The sequence below is a fragment of the Lissotriton helveticus genome, chromosome 5_1 (genome assembly GCF_964261635.1).
Source record: "Lissotriton helveticus chromosome 5_1, aLisHel1.1, whole genome shotgun sequence".
In the NCBI taxonomy this organism is placed as follows: Eukaryota; Metazoa; Chordata; class Amphibia; order Caudata; family Salamandridae; genus Lissotriton; species Lissotriton helveticus.
In genome coordinates this window covers 463,590,014-463,617,289 of record NC_136065.1, presented here as the reverse complement: position 1 = coordinate 463,617,289, position 27,276 = coordinate 463,590,014, and the positions used below count along the sequence as shown (strand labels likewise).

The 27,276-nt window shown below is 43.7% G+C and overlaps 1 protein-coding gene across 3 annotated transcripts in view; it reads left to right on the top strand.

The window, feature by feature from the left end:
* The window catches only part of KAT6B (lysine acetyltransferase 6B), a 491,853-nt gene extending 465,386 nt beyond the window's left edge, over nucleotides 1-26,467 (top strand). For 2 of the 3 annotated variants that reach the window (XM_078642736.1, XM_078642735.1), the window contains exons 16-17: nucleotides 3,542-3,821; nucleotides 22,642-26,467. In XM_078642736.1, the coding sequence (XP_078498862.1) occupies nucleotides 3,542-3,821; nucleotides 22,642-25,133 (2,772 nt within the window). In that variant the 3' untranslated portion in view covers nucleotides 25,134-26,467. The remainder of the gene's footprint in view (nucleotides 1-3,541; nucleotides 3,822-22,641) is intronic. The other variant, XM_078642737.1, reaches the window with a different exon arrangement.
* The last annotated feature ends 809 nt before the right edge of the window (nucleotides 26,468-27,276 follow it).

The window sequence follows — 27,276 nt, the reverse complement described above, 5'->3', positions numbered from 1 at the left end:
TGCTGAAGTGACAACTTTCTTTATGCTCCTGAGGTTAAGAAACAAATAAGAGAATCCGACTTCCTTCACTGTCACCTCTAACCTCCATCAAAAGAGGAGGTGGCAATTAACTGTTTTGCCTCAGAATGGAATAACCGGACTACAGACAGTTGGGCACTTAAAATGTCTGTTCAGGCCATATGCTGGAGTTTGTACAAACACTGCCCTGTCACCTAACAGCCAGAGAACATCACCCAGACCAGCTACAAAACATACTCTACCTCTTACTCTAAGGTGCTATTGAGAACGTTCCAAAGAATCTACACAATCAGAGTTTTCACTCAGCTCTATTAGTGAAGTAGGCTTGTGACCCCTTCTGGACCTCTGGGTTCCCAACTAGTTCCTGAGGACTCAGTCCAGAACATCACATTTCAAGAGGTGCTCTCACTGCCCCAAGATGGGGAATTCCTGATGTTCTTTGACCTTAATGACACTGACTTCCATGTCCCCATTCTTCACATTCAAAGGCAGTACTTGAGATTATCTGTAGCCTGACAGTATTGCCAGTTCAGAGAACTCCCTTTTTGATTCAGATGGGCAGGTGTTTCTGCACTTGGATGAATGGTTAGGAAAAGGTTTAAAACTGAAAGAAACAGAAGACTCCACACATCCTTCTGGCTCTTTCGTTCATTGAGGCTCACTCTAAATGCACACATCCCATCTATCGCACAACACGGACCTAAATTTCCTAGGAGCTTACCTCAGCACAACTTGTATGTGTGTGGGGGTAGTAGCAGACGTAGCGGGCTGGTGGTGCAGTGATAGCATTCCCTCCATAGACAGTTTCTAAATTGATGGCCAGACAGCAGCTATTTTATTGCAGTCGCAGTGCAAATTATTGCTAGGATTAATGTCCTCATGTAGTCCTGTCACCCCTTGTTGCAGCCCATATAGCAGGAAATGCACCCTCAACATCGACAAGCTAAAGAGGCATGGGCGGACCAAGCGACTGTTACATTGTGGCTGAAACAGGCATTGTTGTGTTGAAATATGCCACTGAATGTTTTGAAAGATCGTCTGTTCGAGCATCTACAGCATCAACTGATAATGAAAACAGATTTGTTGAAAACAGAAGAGTCTTCATATCCATGTCCTAGAGCTGTGTGCTATCCGGTTGGACCTACAGATCTTCCTTCTATGCCTGTGAAACACATTTTTCCAGATTCGGGGAGACAACACCACATTGATGCACTAAATCGTCACAGTGGAACAGATCACGCTCTAGCAGAAGATGGTCAGCAACTGAGGCAATGGGCAATATGCAACATTGACTGCACCGGGTTAATTTCCTGGTTCTGAACAACAATCTGGCAGATGCTCTCAGTTGAAACCTCTCAGAATACCACAAGTGAGAACTTCATGAAGCCTAAGTTCATCAACTCTTTAGCAAATGGGTTCAGTCTCAACTGGATCTATTTGTTGACTTCGAGAAATCGGGGAATGCCATCTTTTTGCTGCAGGCATTACTAGCAAGGAACTCATGGGAAGTGTTTTCGATGAACAGGTGCAACATTTTTGCATACACCATTCCTCTATTTCTCCTGGTTCCAAGGGTGATCACCAGAGTGAAGAGTGGTATGCAAACTGATACTTATCCCTCCTGCCTGGCCAAAACACTCTTGATATTCTAAATTAATATTGTTGTAAAGTGCTCCACATCCATCTTGTACACCTAGAATCTCTGTCCAGACAAACTTACACCTCCACGATCTACAATCCTTGAACCTCACAGCCTTACTCTTGATTACTTAGAATTTGGACATCTAGATATTGAAATCTGTATCTTTTGGACGAGTAAAGGTTTATATCCACCCGCAGTACAACCTCATTAGGTTATGCTCTACCTGCTATATCTAGCTAAATCCAACCTCAAGCACTTCAGTAAAGGTGCATTTGGCAGCTATTTTTAGATACTGACCGTTCCGGCAAGATCAATCCTTCTCACATTAAGTAATCAAGCAATTTATGAAATGTCTGTTCTGTGCCTTTCCTCCTAGTAAGCTGTCAGCCTGTTTCTTTGAGAACTAAACCGTTTTAAGCTGCCTTATGGTTTCTCCATTTGAGCCAATTCATGAAGCGGATAACAAATTTCTTTACAGGAATGCAGCTTTGCTTCCCACATTGGCATCTTCTAGAAAAGTAGGCAAATAAGCTTTGATACTCAAAAAGCCACTGCTACAATTCTCAAAAGGCAAAGTATTTCTGCATCCAAAGTTTATGCCAAAAGTGCCATTGGATTCCCACTTTAGAAAGCCATTGGTTCTCCACACTTTTTCCAGAAATCCTACATGAATGCAGAGCAAATTAGAATCACATTGTGATGATTAGACGTGCTGGGAGAGTCTGTGTCCGCCCACCCCCCTCTTCCTTTAAGCAAATACCCTCACAATGGCTGTCTACTTGCATTGTCTTTTGTCACAGAAAGGCAAATGGAAATCTGCGAGGATCATTCATTGCATGCTTCACCAGACACCTGTCCTACATATCAGACCTCTCTGCCGGTGTGCTTGTGCATGATACTTGCTGGGTTATGACCTGGAAAAACAGGAAAAGGTCACCAAACAATACTGCCTGGATGTTAATGCAGTAGGAGATTTTTTGATGGAACAAGCAGTTCTACACAACTTCTTTTGATATGTTGAGCCTGATTTGCTCTTTTTATGTAGGATACACGGCTTGCTATTCAAATAAAAGCCTGTGAGTCTATGAAGGTTTTAGTGCGTGGGAATAAAAATGTTACTTATCTGTAACTATAATTCTCTAGTATTACTGTCTTTCATAGATTCACTGAAGGGCTATATTCACTTGTCAGAGGTTCACTGTTTTTTTCCCTTTAACTCGCATACTTGGAAAAACTGAGCTATGGTGACCTATTGAGGAAGTGAGTACTGGGGCATTCACCAGATTGGCTGAAGTTTGGGTGCTTTTCAAGTATGTGAATACGCAACTAAACAATGCTTCGTTAAGGCCTATGGTAATCATAACACAATTTATTGCTGTTTTAAACTTGGTAGGATTCCTGTGAAAAGGTTAGACTGAAAACAGTCTGTTCCTCCACCCTCTCCACCACTCCCCATGCCTCTTTGCAACTAGAGTTATATATTATCTCTTTGGTAATTGAACCACAACCCCCTCTCCTTGCTTTTGCACAAGCTCCAATTGCACATGTTATACTTTTCCTGACCTCTGCAGCACTCTAGTTTGTATATCGTTTTGACAGTGCTGACACTACTTGCTTCTCCCATCACCTCCACCAACCATAGCCCCTCATAATATCAAACTAAACTGGATGCAAACGTTGGCATTACATAAGAGGTCACACTTATTTATTGCATTATATTTTGTTTTTCATTTTGCCAAAAATGTTGTGCAGCTCTTTGCCACACACACACTCCAAATCCTTATAGATGATCGCTTACCAGTAACTTGCGTGTATATTGGTGAGGCTTTTCCCACAATTAATTTTGCAGGGTTTTAGCTAAATCTAGGTCTGTTTTTTCAGAGGCCTTTCATATTAAAGAAGAAAAGGGGGAGGAAGCGTCAGAGAATAAACAGCAGCGTCACTACAGAAACCATCTCTGAAACAACAGAAGTGCTGAATGAACCTTTCGATAACTCTGATGAGGAAAAGACTGTGCCGGCGCTGGAGGCCACTTGCGACGCAGATGGGGAGGAAGACTTGAAGCCAATCATCCGCAAGGTTCTCCAGCGCCGGCGCAGCAGGCAGAGAAGAGAAGAGGAGAAAGACAATCATGTGCGCAGGGACAGCGACAAGTGTCAAAGTAAGTCATAGTCCTTGTGAGGTCATCCGGGTGGGGTGATGTAAATTAGCTTTATTTGATCCTGATAAGGGCAGAAGGGTGTAGCCTTTTCTTTCAGAAATGCAGTTTTGTCACGTTTACCTGGCTGAAAACCCATTGATCTACCCTGAACCGACTCTAAATTTAGTCACTGGTTCATACCTAGCATAAACATGCACAACCCCACTCGTTAGTTTTAGAGCTAGACCTTAAATCTGTCCAGTTTGCTCTCCTTCCCTCCTCATTGGGAATTACCTAAAGCTGCAGGCTTGTCTAGAAAAATCTCCAGTGTAACAATATCTCATTTGCAGATTGACTGAACACCTATGGGGAGCCTTCCACGCTAGATTTCTTTTCGTCCCAGCCCCTACCTGTGCATCACTAAACAAAAGTCAATTTTCTACTTTTTCCCCTCTCCTTGATAGAATATGCAGGTCGGCTTGTACAAGCACTTACCTCTTGTTGGCTAGTTCATTCTTCATTCACTAGGTTCCATTCAGGAAAAGATGTGATTTAAATTTTTTATTCTCCAGCATTGGATCTTATGTAGATTCACATGCTTGAATTATTCACTCTGGTCAGGCTGGGAATATGTGGTAGTTTAAAGCAGCAATAAACATACCTAACTGGCCACAGGCCTAATAAGTTTTGTTTAATAGAGCGTTCACCTCATTCATCAGCAAGCAAACGTTTCCAGTGATTATGCAAAAAGAGCTCTTCTAGGAACTTCCTCTAAAGGCGCAGAAGAGGAAATGCTTTGAAATGTTGGAGTTGTTGACCAACAATGCACCTAAAAAAACATTACTTGTTGCTAAAAAGCAGTCCTTCTCGCTTTATGTAGCTACACACAATCTTGACACTACACCTGCAAAACAGGCAGAAGAGTGAGCTGTTGCAAATGTTATGGTTCCTTTCCCACCAAAACGGTAATCTGACGACAAAATCCTATTGACTTTCAGACCATTATCGTCTGGCAACTATTTGACCACCTCATCAATGACCTTCAGCTCGCTGGAAGCAGTTTTGTCGATGGGCACTTCACATTCTTGACTGTTGCTTCTTCATTTTTTGAACCCCTGGCATACACTGCAAGATTTAGTTGATGTTTCATTTGATTGAGTTTCATGTAAGGTTCTTTTCACTTTAATATTCGGAGCATCTTTCCACCCAGATTTTGAATTCAGAGGGTGAAGAAGACTGGAAGTTGTCATTTTAGACGGGGACCAAAACCAGACTGCTGGCAGTTCTCGACATTTGAGTTTGCAGTATGTACCAGAATAAATCTGAAACACCGCAGGATGAGTGTTGTCATGAAGATGAGGGTCGTTATGACTTGGCAAGCTTTGAAGACCGTGAACCCTCTTTTTATTGGAACTGTCCCAGGGGCAGATGCTACACTTGAACTGCTGAATTCAGATGTCCCAGTAGATTTCATTAAATTGTGCCAGCGACAATAGAGTATTTGTTTGCAAAAGTTTGCAAATGCATCTCCCCTCCAATGGCTGTCTGTACTTCTTGTCAGTCTGGGTTTCTTGGCCAATATACTATTCTCTGGTCCCTCAATTTGCCCTTCAGGAGCCTTGGCTTCCAACTTTGCAACCTATGCCACCAGTTCCACCTACATCCCCACCAGCATATGTCCCCCAAATCTCGAGGACATAGGTGGACTTACTGATAATGAAGAGTCAGCCCATGAAATGGAGGAAAGACAGATGAATTAAAATTCTGAACCGGAAACTGATCAAGACCACAAAGTTCAAACCGGAGAACACCAATAAGTTCTTGCAACAGGCGGGGATCAGATACACCTATTTCAGTGACAGCCCTCTAGGTACATATCCAAGTTTCATCCACTGTTGCAGTGAGCTTGTGACTTCAACAGAATAACCTTGTTTCTTAAATGATTTTAAGTACAACCTAAGAAGTCCATGAAAATTGTTCCTATTCTTGACTTTGTTTGGCAAGTGGGAGTGAAGCTTATGAAGTAATCAGCATGGGCGTTGGCTCCGTGTTTGGAGATTAAATGTAGACAATCCGGTTACACCCCAGCCTGTTTCATGGTCCCTCCTTGTCTGGTGTGTCAGAGCCTCTGCTGTCCAGCGAAGATCTTGCAACCCGATTATATCTAACTCCATTCCTTCAGATAGGGAGGGCAGACGTGCAATGGGTAAAAGAGTTAGATCCACGGCTACAGTGCTCATCAGGGCAGACCATGCCCTTTCCATCTGGGACCCTTACTACCTACAGATTTGGAGTGACATTACCTCACTCATGGATCTCCTTCCAGAAGAGGAAGACAAATAGGACATTGCAAAAGTGGCGAATGTTTCAACTGCTGTTCTTGATACAGCCATGGATGTTTCCATTATAAGTTTCAGCCTGCTAGTTCCATCAACCAGGATGGCTAAAGAGCACTTTGTTTTGCCCATAGGTGCACGGCAGAGTGCTTCATATGCTTTTTTACTGCAAGATACTTTCAGCAAGCTTATAAATGAGGCACATAAGTGCATGAAAACAGATATGGACACCTACACTTGGAGGAACTGCAGTTTAGTAACCCTCTGGATTTCGAGTCTCCAGCAGACTGTATAGTCAATGCTGACAATCCTACAGTGATCAAGGTTATTCCACACCTCCGCAACAAAACTACAAGACCTCGCACAGAGAAGCTTTGCGGGCTCCAGTCCTGGACACCCATAAGTGAGCCTGAATTCCTAGCGCTGCAATCCACACCTTCTATCCATCCACTAGGAGAGAACATTTCAGATTTTGTTTAGGAATGGCAGAAGATTTCTGTGGGCTGTTATGTACTCTACAGTCTGTGGTGCGGATGCACCCTAAAAGTCTTGCAGAAGCCTCCATGTCCGCCGCCATGTCCACCGCCATGTCCACCGCCTGGCTAGGAGAATCATCATTTACTGAATACCTAACTAGAATTCTCAAGCTTATTAAAGGAGCGGTTCAGAAGGTACCTAAAAATCAAAGTAATCAAGGCTTCTACTCCAACTTTTTTCTTGTCAAAAAGAGACTTACCTTGGATCTTCAGGATTTAAACTAGTTCTTGAAATCAGACCTTCAGGATGGTCATGCTTCAGGAGGTTCTCACTTTACTTCAAGAGGGGTAATTCTTCTCATCGTTGGACTTCCACTGTGCTTAATTTCATAGCATGCAAGGGAGTATCGAAGATTTTCTGTGGCTAGAGATTACCAGGCCATTTGGCCTCAAGTCTGCGCCAAGAGTCTTCACGTAATGCCTAGCACCAGTTGCAGCACCCCAATGCAAGATGGGCGGTCTTTCCATCCCTAGATGACTTAAAAAAAAATAACATAAAATAAAAAGCGTCAACAGCGACAGCGGTTGAAGAGCCAGCAATCACCTGTCTGTCATCCCATTGCCTTGGGCATCCCTGAACAAGGCCAAATCTTTCCCATCTCTTGGCACCTACCTCAACTTACTTTTTAGTATACCTCAACACTTTCCAGGGGAAAGCATTTCCTTCACTGGATCGAGTGGCAAAGCTTATGACTCACCTTATCCCGATGCAACAAATGCAAGGCACTTCTTGGGCTCGAGCGTCCTGCATTCGGCTAATCTCACACTGCGGGCTCTGCGTGAGACGCAACCAACAGATGTGAGCCCCCTAAGTGGAGATAGGGCTTTAGCTTCATGGCACTTAAAGGCGTTGAATACCAGTCAGTTGAAGCTAATCCCTTTGGTGGAGATTGCAATGCAGTCTTATAAAAGGCCTACACCAGGTAATAATGACCTCAGCTGCATCAGTAGAATTCTAGGCGCACATAGGCGAGAATTAACAATGTAAGGCAGAGGGTCAGAGGCTGTGAAGAGTCGACACATAGTCATACTCAAATTCTGGGCCATTTGCTTGGACCTTCAAGCGTTTGTTCCATGGCTGCTCAATACTACAGTTGTGACCCAAAAGGGCAAATAACTTCAAAGTGGAACAAAATTGAAGCTCCAATTAGAAGCCTTGCAGGTGTGGTACTCTGAGTTAGCCAACATCTAACTAAAAGTGGGACACTTGCCAGGCTGTACAAAAACTAAATTGCTTGCTGCAGATTGTAGTGTCACGAATGGGAGCTACACTCCGACCAGTTACCGAAGCCGTTCAAAAGCTAGTGTCACCCTATGATAGATGTGTTTGACTCCCAGGAGAACAAAACATGCTAGTTCTCTGCCTTCAGGCATTACCAAGAGGATACTTTGGGTGAAGCATTTTTCATGCGGTTTAACGTCTTTGCGCCCTTGGAGGCCCTCGAGCCCTGTTCAGGGCTCCGCTATGTTTTTGCTCATTTAAATATAAAAATGTCATTAATAAAGCATATACAAATAAAGAAGCAAAATTGAAAATGTGAAACATGTTCAATATTTGTGGATTACACAAACATTTTCAATATTTGAGCATTTGCTTAATGTATACGTTTTATAATTTTGTTTACTGATTTGAGGTTAAAAACTGAGAAATTGCTTAAACTGGGGGTCCTCTGCTTCCAATAATGACTCGGTGTGGGTCCTCAAATTCCAGTAATAATTCAGTGGGGGCTACACAAGTTAAAAGGTGAAGAACCGCTAATTTACACATTCCACAAGAGTGCATTGATGTTCTAACTGGTCTTACTCTGCTCAGAAAACAACCCATCAGAAATTGTCATATTTATTACACCTTGCCAAATCCAGCCTCTGATGGCAGTTGCCAGATATCGGCGTTTCATCTGAGCTATCTTTCATTTTACAAAGAATTAGGAAGCGATTTATAAAAGGGCTATTTCAATCCTTCCCTCCAGTGACATTGCCCAAATTCCTTGGGAACACAGCACTGTTCTCGAACACGTTATGGCACCATTGTTTGAACCTGGTCACAAGACGCAGCTGATGTTCCTTTTGTGGAAAACATTACCACTTATTGCCTTGACTTCAGAAAAAGTGAGTGAGCGACATGCAGTCAAGAAATTCTTCAGTTATCAAAAAAGATAGCAATTTGGTGTCCAAACCCAACGTTCATGCGTAAAGTACCTTCAGACGTCCACCTTAATGAATCAGCGGTACTTAGTTCCTTTTTTCCAAACCATACTTCCAATGTCAGAAGGTCTCTGCAATGTCTGAATGTGCACATTGCCATAAATTCTACCTTGAGGAAACTAAAGATGTTAGAACTGGAAGCCTGAAGGTGGCCATCCCTTCTCTAAGCAGATACTGTCAAGATGTCTGTCAACTTAACCATGTATGATATGGACCCCTGAGAGTGTGATAGCACATTCAGTCAGAGGAATATCCTCAATGGTAGCCTCATAGGAATGTGTGCCTCTCTTTCGGGCTACGACTTGAAAGAGCAGGAATTAATTTACCAAGCACTAATGCATTGATACGGGTGCCACAGCACGGTAGGTAAGGTAATGCTGCTTTGGCTTTCTAATGTACTAAGGACTGCTAATGGTTATAATTTAAGCATGTGAATCTATGAAAGATCTAATGCTGGAGGAGAAATAAGTTGCTTACGTATAACTACAGTTCTCCAAACTTAGTATATTTAATAGATTCACATGTGACCCATCCTCATTCCTGGTCAGACTCTCAATACTTGCTGCCTTTCACTCTTGCGCCTTGAAAATCTGAGCTATAGTGGCCTTTAGGGAGGAAAAAGTGCTTAGTGCAGTCACTTCTTCGGCTAAAGTTTGGGTGCTTTTGAATGAAGTGAATGTCCAACTAAGCCCAGTGTTCTTACGCCTGAGGTAATTTTGACAATGTTTAATGCTGTTTTAAACTATGTGGGGTTCACAGCCTGACTGCCGGAAATAATTCAACCATGTGAATCTGAAAGATCTGTGGTAACACTACTGTACTTGCAGGTAACTTGTTTCTTAATTCTATTGGATTCAAATTAAATTCAAAGTAGTTAAACATCTCTGCTTCTGTACGAGATCCGAGAATGTTTGAAATAGTTGCAATTTTTTTAGCATTGCTACGTTTTTTCACTGAAAGTTTCATTTTGGATTCTCCACCACCACATAATTCATGAAAGGTGCCCCTAAGCACATATTTTCACATAATTAAATGTACACGATCTCCAAGAGATCACAAAACTGCACTCTTCCAGAGTGCACATCTGGGGTCGTAATCCAAAAAGAATGTCTGTGTGCTTCCTCCTGCTCAAGAACCATAGCAAAAGTGCCTCCCAGGATGAAAAAGAACTCCTAGACCAGTCTGGCTGTGTAGACAGGTCCCAAAAGTTGCACAGGCATCTCCACAGATGAGTTTAGGTTGGCATAGTTGTGCTTGAGCTTGCCCAATTCGCTGGCAAAGAGGTTATTACACGGTTCCTATGAACTTAGTAGGACTATGGATTGGATCAACAAAACCTCATCATAACGTAGGAACTGCCCTCCTTAGAACATTATTAACTGTTGGTCTGGCTAGCTCCCAGTACTTCATCTAAATTCCTAGAGTTATAGATGCTATCTGCAACCTCGAACATGACGACTCTTGTTCTCAAGGAATGGTTTAACCAGATCTAACCCTTTCGTTTGTCACTTTGCATGCCCAAGGTTTCACAAAGAAGAGACAATAGTACATTTTCAAATGTTTATTGAAAAGATCTAACCCTTGTAATTAATACATGAACTGCAGTTATTAGACAGATGAGACCGGTCATTGTAGAATGTGTAAGGCTGCAGAGCTGAATCTCATTCTCAACTCGCCGCAACATCCTTGATAACTCCATAATGAAGTACCTCTCGCCTGAATTCAAAACAGACACTGTTTAAATAATAAATCACTGGGCTTGTCTCATTCCACCAGAGACCCAGAACAACAGCTCTACTTAGTAATCAGGAAGAGCTATTTTTAGGGCCTGCTTGCTCACAAAGGGAATGAGCAATAGAAATGCCTTTAAATCTTTTTAACTTGTCACATTTCTCAGCTTTCAGAGACCGGAGTCAAAAGTTAGTTTGTCTTCCTACATTCACTTTTCTTTCTGTGAGTGAAGTTGGAGGATTTTATAAAGTGAACTGTATGGCAATCAAGATGAGATCAGTTCACAGGTCAAGTACATTACTGTTAGGTCAAGTAGTGTATTCAGGTTACTAGACCTGCTGGTGTAGTAATATTTTTGATTTTTCAAGCCTCGATAAGAGACTATATTAGTGCCAGCAGATTCAGACACCGCATTGCCAGAAACAGCAGCAGCAGCACAAACAGAGGCTTTATGAAAAACAAAAACGGCCTTCTATCAAAGGAAGTAATTCTCTAGAGCCAGAGGAAACAAACAATGGGCTACAGTGCTGCACCAGACAATGGATCCTTCACTTTTCCCACTGTATTTACCAGCCTTAATGAAACCAGCATTGCGGACTAACTTCCTATAGTGGCAGAGTGTATTAAAAAGACAGATGGGTGCCAGAAATTATACAGAATGGCACAAGCTTCAACACCAAACTTTCCATCATGGGCTCCAAGTGCTTCTCCTGGTTGGTACAGGATGTGCAAATATGGATACATTAGACGGCTTTGACATTTCAAAACACCAAAGGAGCAATAGAATTCAGTTTTATCGCTTTTTTTTCCTCATAAAATAAGGCGCCCTGCAAGAATCGCAGGCCAATTTTAGCTAGTAAGAATGCAAGCATGTGGATTTAACAGAAGTCCAGAATGTTTGCAGTATCTGGTGTACGCAGTCAGAACTGTGGATTGCATGTGTGCCATTTATGGAATTTACACTTTCACTTACTGACTGCAAAAGAAAAAGGGAAGTGTTCAGTTCAAAATTAGGGTTCTTCATGACCTAGACCTTCAGTTACGCATGAGCTGATTTAGTATAACTTCATGTAGTACTTGGGAACAGTCCTGGACATAAAGTTCACAGAATGATATGCTTTAAGAGGACACAATTCTTCTGTGCTTCTCCAAGATTAACCCCATACCATCCCTCATCTGACAGCCAGTTCTGTTAAAGTCCTATCTTCATGCCATATTTCTTCTTTGTAGTCCCGCATGATGCCTCTGTATAAGACCATGATATAATAACAATGGTCCTTGACTATAGATTTAAATTGAATTCATCAGTAAACCAATTTAAAATAAACAATGCGAATAGATCTGCATTTTTGAAGACTGAATCTGTGTGGGGGAAAATGTATCTTATTGTTAGGCTCTGTGTATAGCCTACAGAGACAGTACCCAAGGTGAACAACTATATTTACAAGAATACGAACCAAAAAGTAAAGGTACAATGTCAATTTCAAATTTTATCAGCAAAAAACAAACAATCACATTTATTTACAATACCAACAAGAGCAATACTGTTGGTATCCGGCGCAAGTGCTAATAGGAAAGGAGAGGAAAGGGTGCTCAAGTGTTAAGTAAGAAATAAAGAATTCATGCTAAAAAAACATTTCCAATATTTACAACAGTATAAACAAGCGATAACTTTCCGCAATTAATAATACAAACAAAGAGCCTGTTCACTTCCTTCCAGGATGAATAATGGAAGGGGGGGGAAAGGACGGGCTAGACTATGATACAGGCAATTAACAAAATGGGCGTCGACGTTTCGACCCTATTGCACGTGGGGAATTTACTTCCTCGGCTGCGGGTCTTCTTCAGGACATGGGGGGGGGGGGGGGGGAGAAAAAGCTTGGCCACAATTCACTAGAGTTCTGGATAGTCACCTGTAAAATAGAAATTAAAATTTTTTTGAAGGGGTACATTACCAATTAGGCTTATTAAGCCTAATTGGTAATGTACCCCTTCAAATTTTTTTTTAAATAAACCTACCTTCTAACCAGCATCTGGGCTAAAATCCACCTCAATTCTATTTTACAGGTGACTATCCAGAACTCTAGTGAATTGTGGCCAAGCTTTTTCTCCCCCCCCCCCCCCCCCCCCATGTCCTGCAGAAGACCCGCAGCCGAGGAAGTAAATTCCCCACGTGCAATAGGGTCGAAACGTCGACGCCCATTTTGTTAATTGCCTGTATCATAGTCTAGCCCGTCCTTTCCCCCCCTTCCATTATTCATCCTGGAAGGAAGTGAACAGGCTCTTTGTTTGTATTATTAATTGCGGAAAGTTATCGCTTGTTTATACTGTTGTAAATATTGGAAATGTTTTTTTAGCATGAATTCTTTATTTCTTACTTAACACTTGAGCACCCTTTCCTCTCCTTTCCTATTAGCACTTGCGCCGGATACCAACAGTATTGCTCTTGTTGGTATTGTAAATAAATGTGATTGTTTGTTTTTTGCTGATAAAATTTGAAATTGACATTGTACCTTTACTTTTTGGTTCGTATTCTTGTAAATATAGTTGTTCACCTTGGGTACTGTCTCTGTAGGCTATACACAGAGCCTAACAAGATACATTTTCTCCCACACAGATTCAGTCTTCAAAAATGCAGATCTATTCGCATTGTTTATTTTAAATTGGTTTACTGATGAATTCAATTTAAATCTATAGTCAAGGACCATTGTTATTATATCATACATACCCAGGTCCTTTTTGATTTTGTGGGTGACACCCCATTAATCTAATGGTCTGTATAAGACCATGTCAGGAATGTTCAGAAGATCGGTGACGTCGGAGAGCAAAAGAGTGAGATGACTAGCCGTCTGTTACCTGTGGCTTTTCATTTGCTTCCATAGTGATTCCAAATAGAAAAACTTTCCACATGATTCTTCAACCACAGTTTATGACAGATTTTTCACTACAAGGTTGAGGTTGTCACATATGCAGCAAAAGGGGACAAAGGATGGCTGAATGAACAGAGATTGTTTCACACAAATATCCTTGGAGGTGATATCAGTGAATTTAAATGTGAAGACCTTTGGCTTCCCTCTATGAGCTTGATTCAAGCAGACCGTGCACATGGCATTCATCAGAGCAAACAGGAAAAAGTAAGGTCCACTGTTCTCTCAAACGAGCACAGAAGCTGGCTAGTTCAACAAGTGTTTTCAAGAGATCCATCCAGTTAGCCTGGAGAACTCGGAAGCAGATAAATAGGCTTCTCACTAAAGAACACTAATGGGTTATGAAAGCATAGTCCTCGGGATGACTTAGCTCTCTAGGGTCACAACTCTTAATCGGATTACCACTGCAATTCCTGGTTCAGAGAGGGCAATTCCAAAAACGTGGCTTTGTGTTAGACTGGTCTCCTTTCTAAGTTGAACACCAAGCTGGAACCATTGACTAAATATTGACTCCAGTGTTTCTCTATGGGAGGACTTTTGGCTACTATTTCTGCCTATGCCTTATTCAGGCATCTTTTTCTCCAAACCTCTAAATATAGGTTTTCTTAATCTTTTGTCAGGAATATTGGTACTCAGTGTATGTTTGTCAAAATGAAAGGGGCCCTATTGTAATCCATGCATAAGTTAAACTTGTGCCCCTTGTCTTGCAAGTTTGCCTGTATGTTTTTGACCGTGTTAAGTGTCATTTAAACTTTGTCTCTCATAAGTTTATATTTTACTAACCACACAATTTCATGGCCTTCATTTCTAATTCTGTTCTATTCCGACCCATACTACAGGAAGGTCTGTGCATACTGAGATGTTAAGGAACCCTGTTGTGAAAACAGATTTATCTGATAAAAACATTTAGCCGCAGATTCCATACCTTTGTATTTCCCAGGCATCAGACTTTATTCGGAAAATTTTTCTTCAAGCATTACCCCTCCATGCCAGTAGGTGGTGTTGGTCAGCTCTGCGTGACTGTCTGCGCCGTAGTGACATCTGCGTCACCTATGTAGGCACCACTTCGGCTCAATGACGTCTGTTCTTTTCTTTCAGAATGTGAAGAGAGCTACCCTCTGACACTTTTTGACCAGTTTTTTCATCGTTTTAGCAACTTCTTTTTTGATGAGTAGACTTTTTTTCTATCATGTCTAGGAAAACCTTTGTATTCAAACCATGCGGTGCCTGTCACCGCACCATGTCGATAACTGATCCACACCTGGTTTACCTCTGGTGCCTGGAACACAATCACAAGACTAAGTTGTGTGGCTCCTGGGTCGGCGCATTTCCGGGAGCTGGAGAAACCCCCGCTAACTTAAAGAATTTTATGACTCCATGTGCCTCATATTTGGGTAGTCTGACCCTACCGGCGTGCCTTTTGGCCCCACAGGGTCAGAAAGTGAAAAAGTGTTCTTCTGCCAGCCTTTCATTGCGGTGGCCGAACACTGCGTGCTTATTTGGCCTTTATTCCCATATCCAGTGGGAATCGGTTGTGCAAGTGTCTGCCACAGATCCTGAAGGAAGCCCTAGCCATCCTCTCCCAAGCAGTATCAGACCGGGGGTGGGGAGAGGGACGGGGGTAGGTAATGCAGCAAAGCTTGCCATCTGATGATGTTGCCATGCCTGGTTGTGGACTAATAGCTTTTCAGGGGGATGGCCAGTCATCTCTCATGGACATGACCTTTGATGACACCTGTCTCTTCGGCACTGGACAACTTAAAGACTCCTGGGCTACGGCCAAGTCTCTCAGTGGACACTTGTACCCAGTCTGCCTTTCTCCCCTTTCGTGGCTACCGAAGGGGCTTTTAGCCGCACCAGCCCTATCCCAGCCACAAGGTTCAGCAACCTCAGTGAGGCCAAGGGCGCAGCATGTTCCGGCCCCATGGGTTGGGCGGCCAGATGTCCGGTCAGTCCACCCACTCCCTGCAGCTTCACCTCCACAACTGGCTTGAAATCATATGGGATAGGTGGGTCCTCAAGGTAGTCCAAAGCGCTACCCCCCCATGCCTCAATCTTACTACCTGCTGATAGAGGATCATCTTCTTTTGTTTCAAGAGGAAGTCCTAGAGAGGATTCTGGCGCCAGAAGTAGGCTGTGGTTGTCATTCCCGCTACCTTCTGGCCCTGAAACAGGGCAAGAGCCTTCGTCCTATCCTAGATATAAGAGCCCTCAACTACTTCCTCAAAACAGGAAAAGTTCAAGATGCTCACATTGACTCGGGTCCCGTTTGCCATGGACCCGGAAGACTGGATGGTAGCATTGGACTTGCAGGATGCCTTTTTTCAGATTTTTGTGCTGCCTGCAGTTTACAGTAGGCCACGAGCATTTTCAGTTCACCGTTCTCCCCTTTGGCCTTACCAATGCCCCTTGAGTATTCACCAAGATGATGGTGGTGGACACAGCTCATCTGCGCCATTCAGGGGTGTCAGTCTTCCCCTATCTCAACAACTGGCTGTTGAAGGTGGGCTGGCCCCAGGCTGTCATCTCTCACCTACAGACTACTGCGGACCCTCTGCATTTGCTTGGGGTCAACATGCCGAAGTGACACCTGACTCTTTCTCAGACACTCCCTTCCATCAGAGTAGTTCTATACACAGTGCAGTTTCAGGCCTATCCTCCCGAGTGGAGAGTCTAGGATATTCAGGCTTTTATACTGATGTTTCAGCCCTGGATTTCGGTGAAAATGAGTGAGTCTGCTGGGCCTCCTGCATCATTTTAGTGACACATGCCAGATGGCATATGTGGGCTTTGCAGTGGGCACAGCATCAGGGAACCTCTCCGACATGGTCAGGATCTCGAAGGGAACTGCACAAGATTTGCAGTGGTGGCTGACAAACGACGATTGGGTCACAGGCATACCCCTCTCTCTTGTTCAACCAGATCTCACAGTAGTGACAGATGCATCACCCCTGAAATGGGGCGGTCACCTGGGAGAGGTCTTGTCTCCAGGGGAATCCAGACTCCACATCAAACTGGTGGAGCTCTGAGTGATTTGTTTGCCATTGAAAGCCTTTCTGCCCTCCATCCAGGGAAGGCTAGTGCAAGTGTTCACAGACAAACCCACCACCATGTGGTACCGAAATAAACCGGGCGGGTGGGTTTGTTGAACTTTTGTCAAGGATCTAAATTTCTGGACTTGGCTGGAACACCAGGACATATCCCTGGTGGTTCAACACCTGGAAGGTTCGCTGAATGCCAGAACAGATTAACTCAGCCGTTGATGCCTAGCGGATCACAAATGACGTCTCCATCCGGAGGTGGCACAAGGTGTCTTTCAACAGTGGGGAGAGCCTTAAAAAGAACTGTTGACCTCTGCCGAAAACGTGCAATGTTAGCAGTTTTGCTTGTGGAAGTTTCCAAGGCGGCTCTCTCGTAGACGTTTTTCAATTCAGGCCTCCTGTATGCCTTCCTAATCATACCGCTCCTACCCAGAGTTCTCAAGAAGATCGGGACTTACCAGACGCAAGTCATCCTTGTAGCTCCACGCTGGGCACGGAGAGTCTGGTATCATGAGCTTCTCCAACGACACATCGATCGTCCAATCAGTCTGCCCATTTGGGAGGATCTTCAGTCAGCAGCAGGGGAAGGTACTCCACCTGAACCTGCCAACTATAAACCACCTTGGGTGTAGATCGATCAGCTGCAGTTGACAACATTCAACCTTCCTCCGGAATTCTGTAATATTTTGTCAGCCGGGCAGCCCTCTACCAAGAACATGTACGCCTCCAGATGGAACACATTTGTAATGTACTGTAGAGAAGTCTATTGACCGTCTTTCTGCTTCCCTAGCTGATATTTTATTTCAACCTTTGCCCAGCAGTCTCTGGGAGGGTACCTTTCGGCCCATCCTGCGACTGCCAGATCAACCCTCTTTATTTAAATCCCCCGTTCTAAATTGATTTCTCAAATGCCTTATGCATATGTTTCCACCTTTCCCTTTCATCATGCCTCAATGGGACTTAATTTTGTTCTTTCCTTCCTAATGCTCACTCTATTTGGACTCTGCACAACTGCCCCTTCCGGCTGCTTCCCTTCAAGACAGCCTTTTTAGTGGCAATCTCATTCGCCCGGAGGGTTAGCGTATTGCAGGCTTTGTCATCCAAGCTTCCTTACCTGACAATATTCCCTGACAAGTTGATGCTTCGCACTAGGGCCTCTTTCCCATCGAAAGTGGTAACACCCTTCCATGTGGGGCAATCTGTCACCTTGCACAATTGCTATGCTCCTCCGCATCCATCTAAGGATGGATAGTGACTCCACTTTCTGGTCCAAAAAGAGCGTTCTACCTGGACTGCACTAAAGAATTCCGGATGGAAACCAAATTCTTCGTGGGGTATGTGGGAGCTGAGAAGGCTTTCGGTGCAGAAGTGGACTTTCTCATGATGGGTCATCCTCTGCATCAAGATTTGCTATGGTCTGGCAAAAAGAAGCCTTCTGAAGGTTTAAGATCTCATTCCACAAGGGCTATGGCTGCAATGTGGAGTTCCAGTTGTTGACATTTCAGGTAGGAACATGGGCATCCCTGCACATGTTTAGCAAGCACTGCTGCTTGGACCATCAAGTCCACAGGAACAGCCTTTTTGGCTGCTCTGTCTTGCAAGACTTCCTGGTCTAAACTTGTCCCCAGTCCCTCCTCCGGGGATGGTCTTTCTTGGGTATCAATCAATCAATCATATCATTTGTATAGCGCACTACTCACCCGGAAGGGTCTCAAGGCGCTTGGGGAAAGGGGTCCGCTATTGCTCGAACAGCCGGGTCTTGAGTGGTCTCCTGAAGGCGAGATGGTCCTGGGTCAGCCGAAGATGGATGGGGGAGGGAGTTCCATGTCTTGGCCGCCAGGTGGAGAAGGATCTGCCTCCGGCGGTGGCTCTTCGGATGCGTGGTACGGCGGCGAGGTTAGTAGGAACGTAGCTGGCGGGTGGGCGTGTAGGTCAGGCGGTCGTTGAGGTACTTGGGGCCCAGGTCGTGGAGAGACTTGTGTGCGTGGGTGAGGAGCCTGAACGTGATCCTTTTGCTGACGGGGAGCCAGTGCAGTTCTCTCAGGTGGCCGGAGATGTGGCTGCGTCGGGGGATGTCCAGGATGAGTCGGGCGGAGGCGTTCTGGATGCGTTGGAGTCTTTTCTGTAGCTTGGCTGTGGTTCCGGCGTAGAGGGTGTTTCCGTAGTCCAGTCGGCTGGTGGCGAGTGCCTGGGTGACCGTCTTCCTGGTTTCGGTCGGGATCCATCGGAAGATCTTGCGGAGCATGCGTCGGGTGTGGAGGCATGATGAGGAGACGGCGTTGACTTGTCTGGTCATCGAGAGGGAGGAGACCAGGATGAAGCCCAGGTTGCGTGCGTGGTCTGTTGGCCTGGGAGTGGTGCCCAGGGCGGGGGGCCACCAGGAGTCGTCCCAGGCGGAGGGTGATGGTCCCAGGATGAGGACTTCCGTCTTGTCTGAGTTCAGTTTCAGGCGGCTGTTCTTCATCCACTCGGCGACGTCTTTCATCCCTTCGTGTATCTATTCAAAGGTAAGGAATCGGCAGCTAGACGTCTATCAGATGGACAAGTTACTTACTTCGGTACTGCCTTATCTGGTAGAGACAGGATATAGCTGCAGATTCAGTCCCGACCCACCCATCCTCCCCACACTGCAGACAGGTTTTTAGGGTCAGAATACGTTCCCTTTCAGGGCCCTAAATGTTCATAACACACCAATGCCAGTGTACTTCATGTCTCTGCACTTCTGGCATGGAACGTTGTGGCACATAACTGACGTCGGCATGCTGAGTTGGTGCCTGTATAGGTGGTGCAGAAGTCACTACAGTGCAGACGACCCCAGCAACGTAAAGCAGAGCTGACCAACAACACCTACCAGCACACAAGGGTATTGCTTGAAGAAAAATCTTCCTGATCCAGTCTTATGCCTAGGAAATTCAAAGGTAAGGATTCTGCAGCTAGATCATGTCTCTGTCAGATAAGGCATTAACAAAGGTAATTTGTCCATCGCTGTATTGTCTTTATATGGCCTTACAGTTCTGTCTGGTTCAGGTACCTTAATGCCCATGTCTCAGTGGGTCCATCACAGGCTGAAGTCTATTTGGATCATCAGAAGTGCACATGTGGTCTGTAGACTTGGTTGTAGAATGCTTGGTTTGCCTAGCTGGAGATATTTACCAGTCTTGAGTATGTGCCATCTGAAGAATTTGTTTGTGCATTGCCCAGCTTGAGGTAACACTGTTGTAGAGTTGAATGCTTTTTGAAGTGTGTGACTGAGTTATGTTGGATATGTGCGCATAGTTTTGACTAATGTGTTTTGTTGTAGTTTGTGGCTGCATGGTTTTATGGTTTGTACCGTTGAGCACTGTAGTAATAGGTGATATGCAATGTCTTAGCTGTTAGTTTGCTGGATAGTTCGTAATATGTGTGTAGTTATGGTGTCCTGTTGTGTTTGAAATGTTACCGGTCTATTTGGTGTATTTTCACTGTTAGATGTGTGATCAGGATTCTAGCTGTTTACTGTTGTATTCAGGGTGAAGGTATGTAGATGTTGTGCTCGTGCTTCTTTTCTTATGTGTGCAGGAGCTGCATTTAGACCAGACACACTCCCACTTCATGGCTGTTGCACCCACTCCATTCTTTTGTCCTAGTTGGAGGACAACTATTTTCACCTAGGCAGGTAGGGTCAGCATTCTCTTGTGTTCTTTGATTAATTCTGCTGTCTACCATCCTTGTTATCCTTCCCCAATCCCTTCAACCACTAGCTCTGAAAATTTCCTTCAGTCTACACTGCTGTTTACATTGGAAGACCAGCGTAGTGATTATATAGGTCTAGATACCAAACCTGCAGGAGATTGCTGAAATGCATCGCTGTCTACAATCTGGCCCCTTCTAACTTTAGCTCTTGTCTCTTTTTGCATATTTCCCAGATTTAGGGAGATATGAAAACTATATTTGTGCAGCATATGTTGTTACTGATCAAATGCTGTGCAGTATTCTGCATTGAGTTGGAATATTTGCAAGCTGTTTACTTCAAGATTTAAGTTTTTCAAAAATGACTCTTGGTCACCTGGCCTAAAGCTATAATGATGTTTGCAGACTTCACGTTACTTGTTTCTGCTATCGGGGACAGAGCAAATGGTGGGTGCTCAGTCTTTGAAACTACATCATGGCTGGAAAAGCTGGGTTTTAGGCTCAACAAAGGACCTTCAGTACCGAACATCATTGACAACCTATACAGCACATCGGTCATGGAGAAACTTTGAATCAACACTTGTTGAATCCTGAACTCTCACCGTGCAGATTGTGTCAATATGACTTCTTGGAGGGTGGGACATGAAAAATGCGCCTTCTTAATTCTGTCCTTGATTTAATACGAAGCTAGCACAATCAGATTTGTATCCGTTTTGTAATATGTGCCAATGAAGAATGCTATTAGAAGTGTTAGCTTTTCAAGTGTTCTGTCCGTCACCTTTGTGACATAATGAGGCTTACTACACTGCCACTGGTCTGAAAGATCAAGATGGTGTTGCTTTGAGAGTTTAAGGAGGAGTCTTGCAAGTCTTTGAGAGATGGCAAAGGCCAAAAAGGAAGCACATTTTTCAGAGGACGAGCGGGCCTAAACTAAAGTTTATATTGGGACCGAAACAAAACCACAGACATCCAAGATTCCACCTAAGGTTAGAAAACCAGCACTATTGAAAGAGGGGCACTTGAAACACACATCACAATCAAAAGTGCCCAAGAACATGTAATTCAAGTCCCAACACTAGTTAGCTGTGGGTTAACGAAAAGCTGCCTTTAAATATGAAGGTTTGCCACCCAAAATATACAATGGCCTTGAAAAGACCCATCCAAAGCTGCTTTGGGATAGACCGTGTCTTGACACCAATAATCTCGAACACTGAAAAGAGTCTGAGGGAATGATGCATCATTTCTCCACACCAATGTGTGGATCTCTTTGTGTGACAAAAGTATTGTTTCTCCCAGAATACTTCCCAACCATGTAAATGTTCAGAATCAAGGAGTTTCAAACTTCCTACTTCCACCCTCCATGGACAAACAGCAAGTTTGTAGACCTACTCATTAGACACAATCAAAACGCACATATCTGACAGCCATCCTAAGATTCTCAACGCGTACTTACAAATATGTGGCACTCCAGACCTATCCACAGCACCCAAAACTAATGCTCCCTCATCGTGTCCAGGTATCCACAACACTGTCCCCAGTAAATAGTCTGGATAAACTGGTGAAGGATATTTGCACAGGCCCCTTTCACTGATTTATAAGTTTTCAGAAAGTAAGAAGAGTCCTAGAAACAATTATCTTTGTTGCAATCTTAACATGTACATGTTCCTGTTAGACAAATGCACCAGCCCAAATGCTCCTCATGCCAGAGTAAACAATACTCGCAGTATACCAGCTACTGCTTGGGTGTCAAGTTTGGTCAGTTGCTTGAACTGTAACAAAGTGAAGCTTTTGCAGTTCTGTATTCAGCAACTCCGTTCTGAATACTTGTTTTCACTGCAGTGCCAACCATCTAGTAAGCTGTACCTAAGTAACCTAGACCATGGTCCAGTAGAAACAAACTTGGCCACAGCTGGAAATCTTGGGCCCTCACCAGCTTGAATAACACCTACTTGGAAATCTAATCTGCAGAAGTCAAAATCTGAACCAAGCGTGTTTATGCAGTACTGAGGGTTTTCCCTCCAAAATTGTAGCCTTCATTGCTTGACCGCTAGATTCCTATGTTTAGCTTGTGGTCAGTCAGGCACGTACTACAGTGTATTAGAAAGTCAAATTATTGGCTGAATCAGTATGTATTTGTAGCCTGTATCTTTTTTGCCGAAGGTGAAGTGTTCATGTAACTTCAAAGCAAGCACATGCAGCTTAAGGCCCTGTGCAATGTTAACATTTTGAATGATTGGTTATGAAATGGAGTCTCCGTATTAACAGCTCACAATTTACAAATATCTATTTTTATCTAAAAATTGAGTTTTAAAATAACTTTTCTTGAACAGTGTAATGAAATGTACTTGGCATGCTTTTTGATTTTTTATTTAATTTTCTCTAATTTCTATTTTTAGGTAAACCTGATGCTGGATTACTTGTAACAGATGTCGAGGAGCAAAATTCGGAACCTGTGCGACGTAAACAAGGATGGCCAAAAGGCGTGAAACGTGGCCCCTGCAAGTGGAGACGGAGCAAAGAAAGACATACTGGTTTTAAGTTGAACTTGTATACACCACCTGAGACGCCTATGGAATCTGACTGCAAGGCAGTGGTTGACGAGCAAAAGGAGGAAATGAGACATGAACTTTGCGAAGCACTCTTGACGGAGGATGATGATAAAAAACCAGCAACTCCTGTTGAGCCTCTTGAAACGGATTTAGGCAGTTCTCTGTCTGAGCCTCCAAGCCCTTTTCCTGCGCCAGGTGAAAAAAGTGAGAATGAGGCCATGAAAGAAGAGCCTGAAGAGCTGACGCAGGAAGTGCAAGGAAAAAAAGCAGAAGTTCCTGATGTTGCTAAAGGGCAAAACGATAAGGCAAATGAGCTTTCTCTGGAGAAGGAAGAGCCTCCCCCTTTGGAGGAGCATGAAGAAGAGGAGGAGGAGGAGGAAGAACAACCATCTCATAATGAGGATCATGATGCTGATGATGAGGACGATGGTCATATGGATTCGTCAGAGGCCAAAAAGGTTGTGTCAGAAGAAGCATTGAAGGACGAACAAGAAAATCCAGATTCTTTTTTAGACCTTAATGTTCAAACCAGTAATTCGGGTCAGGAGGATGTGATAGACAGTGGTGCAGACCTTGTTGCTGAATCAGACAGTGATCCCAACGAGATTGCTACAGACTCTGGTCCCATCCAGGAGTCTGATGAAGACCATGCAAATGAGCTAGAGCAAAAGGACTTTGAATTGAGTTCAGAGTTCAAGGAGAGCACTGTGGAGAATATGGAGATTGATTCTGAGACGGCACAAGCAGTTCAGTCACTAACGCAGGAGAACAGCAGTGAGCAGGAGGATTCTTTTCAAGACTGTGTGGAAACACAGGAGGCTTGCAGGAGTCTACAAAACTACAACCAAACAAACCAAAGCCCACAAATGACAACTGGTCTTGATGATTGCCAGCAGTCTGACCACAGTAGTCCAGTTTCATCAGTCCACTCTCATCCAAGTCAATCTGTTCGTTCTGTGAATAGCCCGAGTGTTCCTCCATTGGAGAATAGTTATGCTCAGATCAGCCCTGACCAGAGTACCATCTCGGTGCCATCTTTGCAGAACTTGGAAACCAGTCCAATGATGGAGGTACCCTCTGTCTCGGACCATTCCCAGCAGGTGGTAGACAGTGGGTTTAGTGACTTGGGAAGTATTGAAAGCACGACTGAAAACTATGAAAATCCAAGCAGTTATGATTCAACCATGGGTAGTAGCATATGTGGAAACAATTCTTCACAGAACAGTTGTTCCTATAGTAACCTGACTTCCAGCAACCTCACACAGAGCAGTTGTGCAGTGACCCAGCAAATGTCCAGTATGAACGGAAGCTGCAGCATGATGCAGCAAAGCAACATCCACTCGCCACCCCCTTGTAATGTCAAATCTCCTCAAGGCTGTTCTGTGGAACGACCTCCAAGCAGTAACCAGCAGATGACCCAATGCAGCATGGCCACCAACTTCACTCCTCCCATGCAGCTGGCAGAAATGCAAGAAACTGGCAATGCCAATATTGCTCTTTATGACCGAATAGGCCAGAGCGAGTTTGGAGGTGGGCACTACCCCCAGCCTTCAGCTACCTTTAGCCTAGCTAAGCTGCAGCAGCTGACCAATACTTTGATGGACCATTCCCTGCCTTACAGCCATTCAGCTGCAGTAACCTCCTATGCAAACAGTGCCTCTTTGTCGACCTTGAGTAACACTGGGCTGGTGCAACTCTCTCAGCCACCCCATTCTGTACCTGGAGGGCCACAAACACAGCCTACTATGACCCCACCCCCAAATCTTACCCCACCCCCTATGAACTTGCCTCCACCTCTTCTGCAGCGTAATATGACCTCCTCCAACATTGGCATTTCTCACACTCAGAGACTGCAAAGCCAGATGTCGGGCAAAGGTCATGTCTCTATGAGAACAAAGTCAGCCCAGCTGCAACCCGCCACAGCAGCACATCAACCTCAGATCTATGGACGCTCCTCCCAAGCCGTTGCCATGCAAAGCCCCGGTCGGACCCTAACCATGCCTCGGGGCATGAACATGAGTGTGAATCTTATGCCGGCACCGGGCTACAATGTCAACTCTGTGAACATGAATATGAATACCCTGAATGCCATGAACAGCTACCGTATGTCCCCATCTATGATGAACAGCGGCTATCACAGTAACCATGGCTATGTGAACCAGACTCCCCAATACCCCATGCAAATGCAGATGGGCATGATGAGCGCCCAGCCATACCCACAGCAATCCATGCCAACTACACCGCACAGCAACATGATGTACACTCCTCCAGGACACCACACGTACATGAACACTGGCATGTCCAAGCAGCCTTTGAATGGAACCTACATGAGGCGTTGATCATGGCATGTTGTGGGCACATGGTGATGTGTCTGCATGAACACCTTCCGCGGTTCCATTTCAAAACCAGCAAATCTGTGTGAATGCAAATGAAACGAAGCATTTCTTGGCGACATGAGCTGTATTCAGCAGCAAGCCTTATTTAAGATGTAATTTTTGGTGCCTCTGTGCAGTTTGTGTCTGTCCCCCAGAAAGAAACCTCTGCTCTCCTCCCGGACCTCAGCACCTCGACAGCCTGCTGTGCTTAACTGTTCACTGCCCTTATCCTGGGGCAAGGTGGACAACCGCCAGTGCAGTCTAATTGACAGTGTTTTGTTCTTCATTTTCCTTTACCTTCTCTTATTTGAATGTGCATGTGTGTACCTATATGCCTGCGTGTATATATAGACACACATACACAGATTGCGATATATATATATTTATATATATAATCTGCCTTTCTAGTTCAGCTCTTGTATATTTTATTTCTGAAGTGACACTTCTCCAGCATGCCGCTAACGTCTTAGTGTCAGTGCATTTTTGTAGTACTGTACAGTGCTGTGCTGAACAATAAAGCCATTCAATACGTTTTTTTATTATTTTTGCCTTTATTAGGTGGCCCAAGTTTGAGGGTTAAAAGCAGACTATATTTTTGTTAATTGTAAAACTGTAAAAAGCTATGAAAACTCGTCTGGTTCTCTCCTTGGTGAGAGGGTTTTATTGCTCCTGGTTTGGTGTAAAGTTTCACTCTTATTCCTTTTCCCTCAAACTCCTGAATCCCATATATTTTGGGTGACCGATTCTTTGATTATTAAAGGGCAGCTTTCTGTTTTTATAAATGCAGACTCCTGTTTAATGGAACAACGCTTATCTCAGTGTTCATCGGGTCAAGTTTCAAAACGTCTTTATGCGTTTTTGAACCCGTGACAGTATTTTAAATAAAAAAACTAAAATTCAATTTAAAATTTGGTGTACATTTGCAACTTTATGGAAATGCCTTTAACTTACCTTTTCATTCCATCTGTAGATTTTTCTATCTTTATAAAATATTGGAGTTATTTTTTAAGAAAAGCAAATAGAGCAGTAGCGTGTGAATATCTTGAGCTAAGCTTTACAAACCGCATGTAAAAAAGCAGAAAGTTACTTGTGTCTGTTTATATTGCTCCCTTTTTGTACCCTTTCTATCTGTACAGGGTTGGCTGTAAAGGCCTGGACATAAGAGGCTTATTACATGTATAAAATAGCACTCAGTGACACCTGTATTTATCTGTTATCTTTTTAGTCGGTCACTTAAAAATTACAAAACAAAAAAGCTGTACATTTTAACATAAAATAAATTATGACGACCCTTGTTAGCCTCGTGTGTCCTGTCATGTTATGATGCCAAAAAGAAACCACATTATGCTCCCTTGTTCAAATGTTATAGTGTCTGAGAAGCAGCTCAGTGGGATGAATGAATGCATTAAGACCGCCGTATTAAGTTGAAGAAAAGGACGTTGCAACTGACTTGATTCAGTTTGAGAGGGCAAAATGTTGATTTACTGATAGTCTGTGACTTTTAAAGGAAAGATGGGGCATTGAAAAAGTCAACCATTTCACTTGATGAAAGCTCAATGAGCATTTCAGAGCAATTGACAATTTGGGTCTTCACATCCCTACTACTTCTCTGCCGCACATTCAATACTATCTGCGTGCACTATGTTCAATTGTCTCCTAATTTTATGACGAAATGCAAGCAAGTCTTGTTTTTTTCCTGTTGGGTTCCACCTACAATCATGCAAAAATGTAAGATTTCTTTACAACGCATAGGGATTGAACATTGAGACTACCATGAAATTGAAGGTTTGAATGGGAATATGTAACATTCTCTTAATAGGTTTTTGTTGGGTAGTGCATACCAATTATTGCAGTAACAATGGGATATTGTGTTTTAAAGTCCGTTGTGTTTTTTAGGACATCGGACAACACAATGCTGTCAATTTGCAGTTTTCTTTAAAAAAATAATGTTACTTTGTACTACAGGCTGTCACTCCTGAAGCAAAGTTATTTCCCCCTTTCTTTGTTGAAAATCTGTTTTATTTTCCAAGCAAGAAAACACAAGAAAGAAAGGGGAAGGGCCATAATGACACAGCATTAAGCCTACATTTCCCCCTTTCTTAAAAGT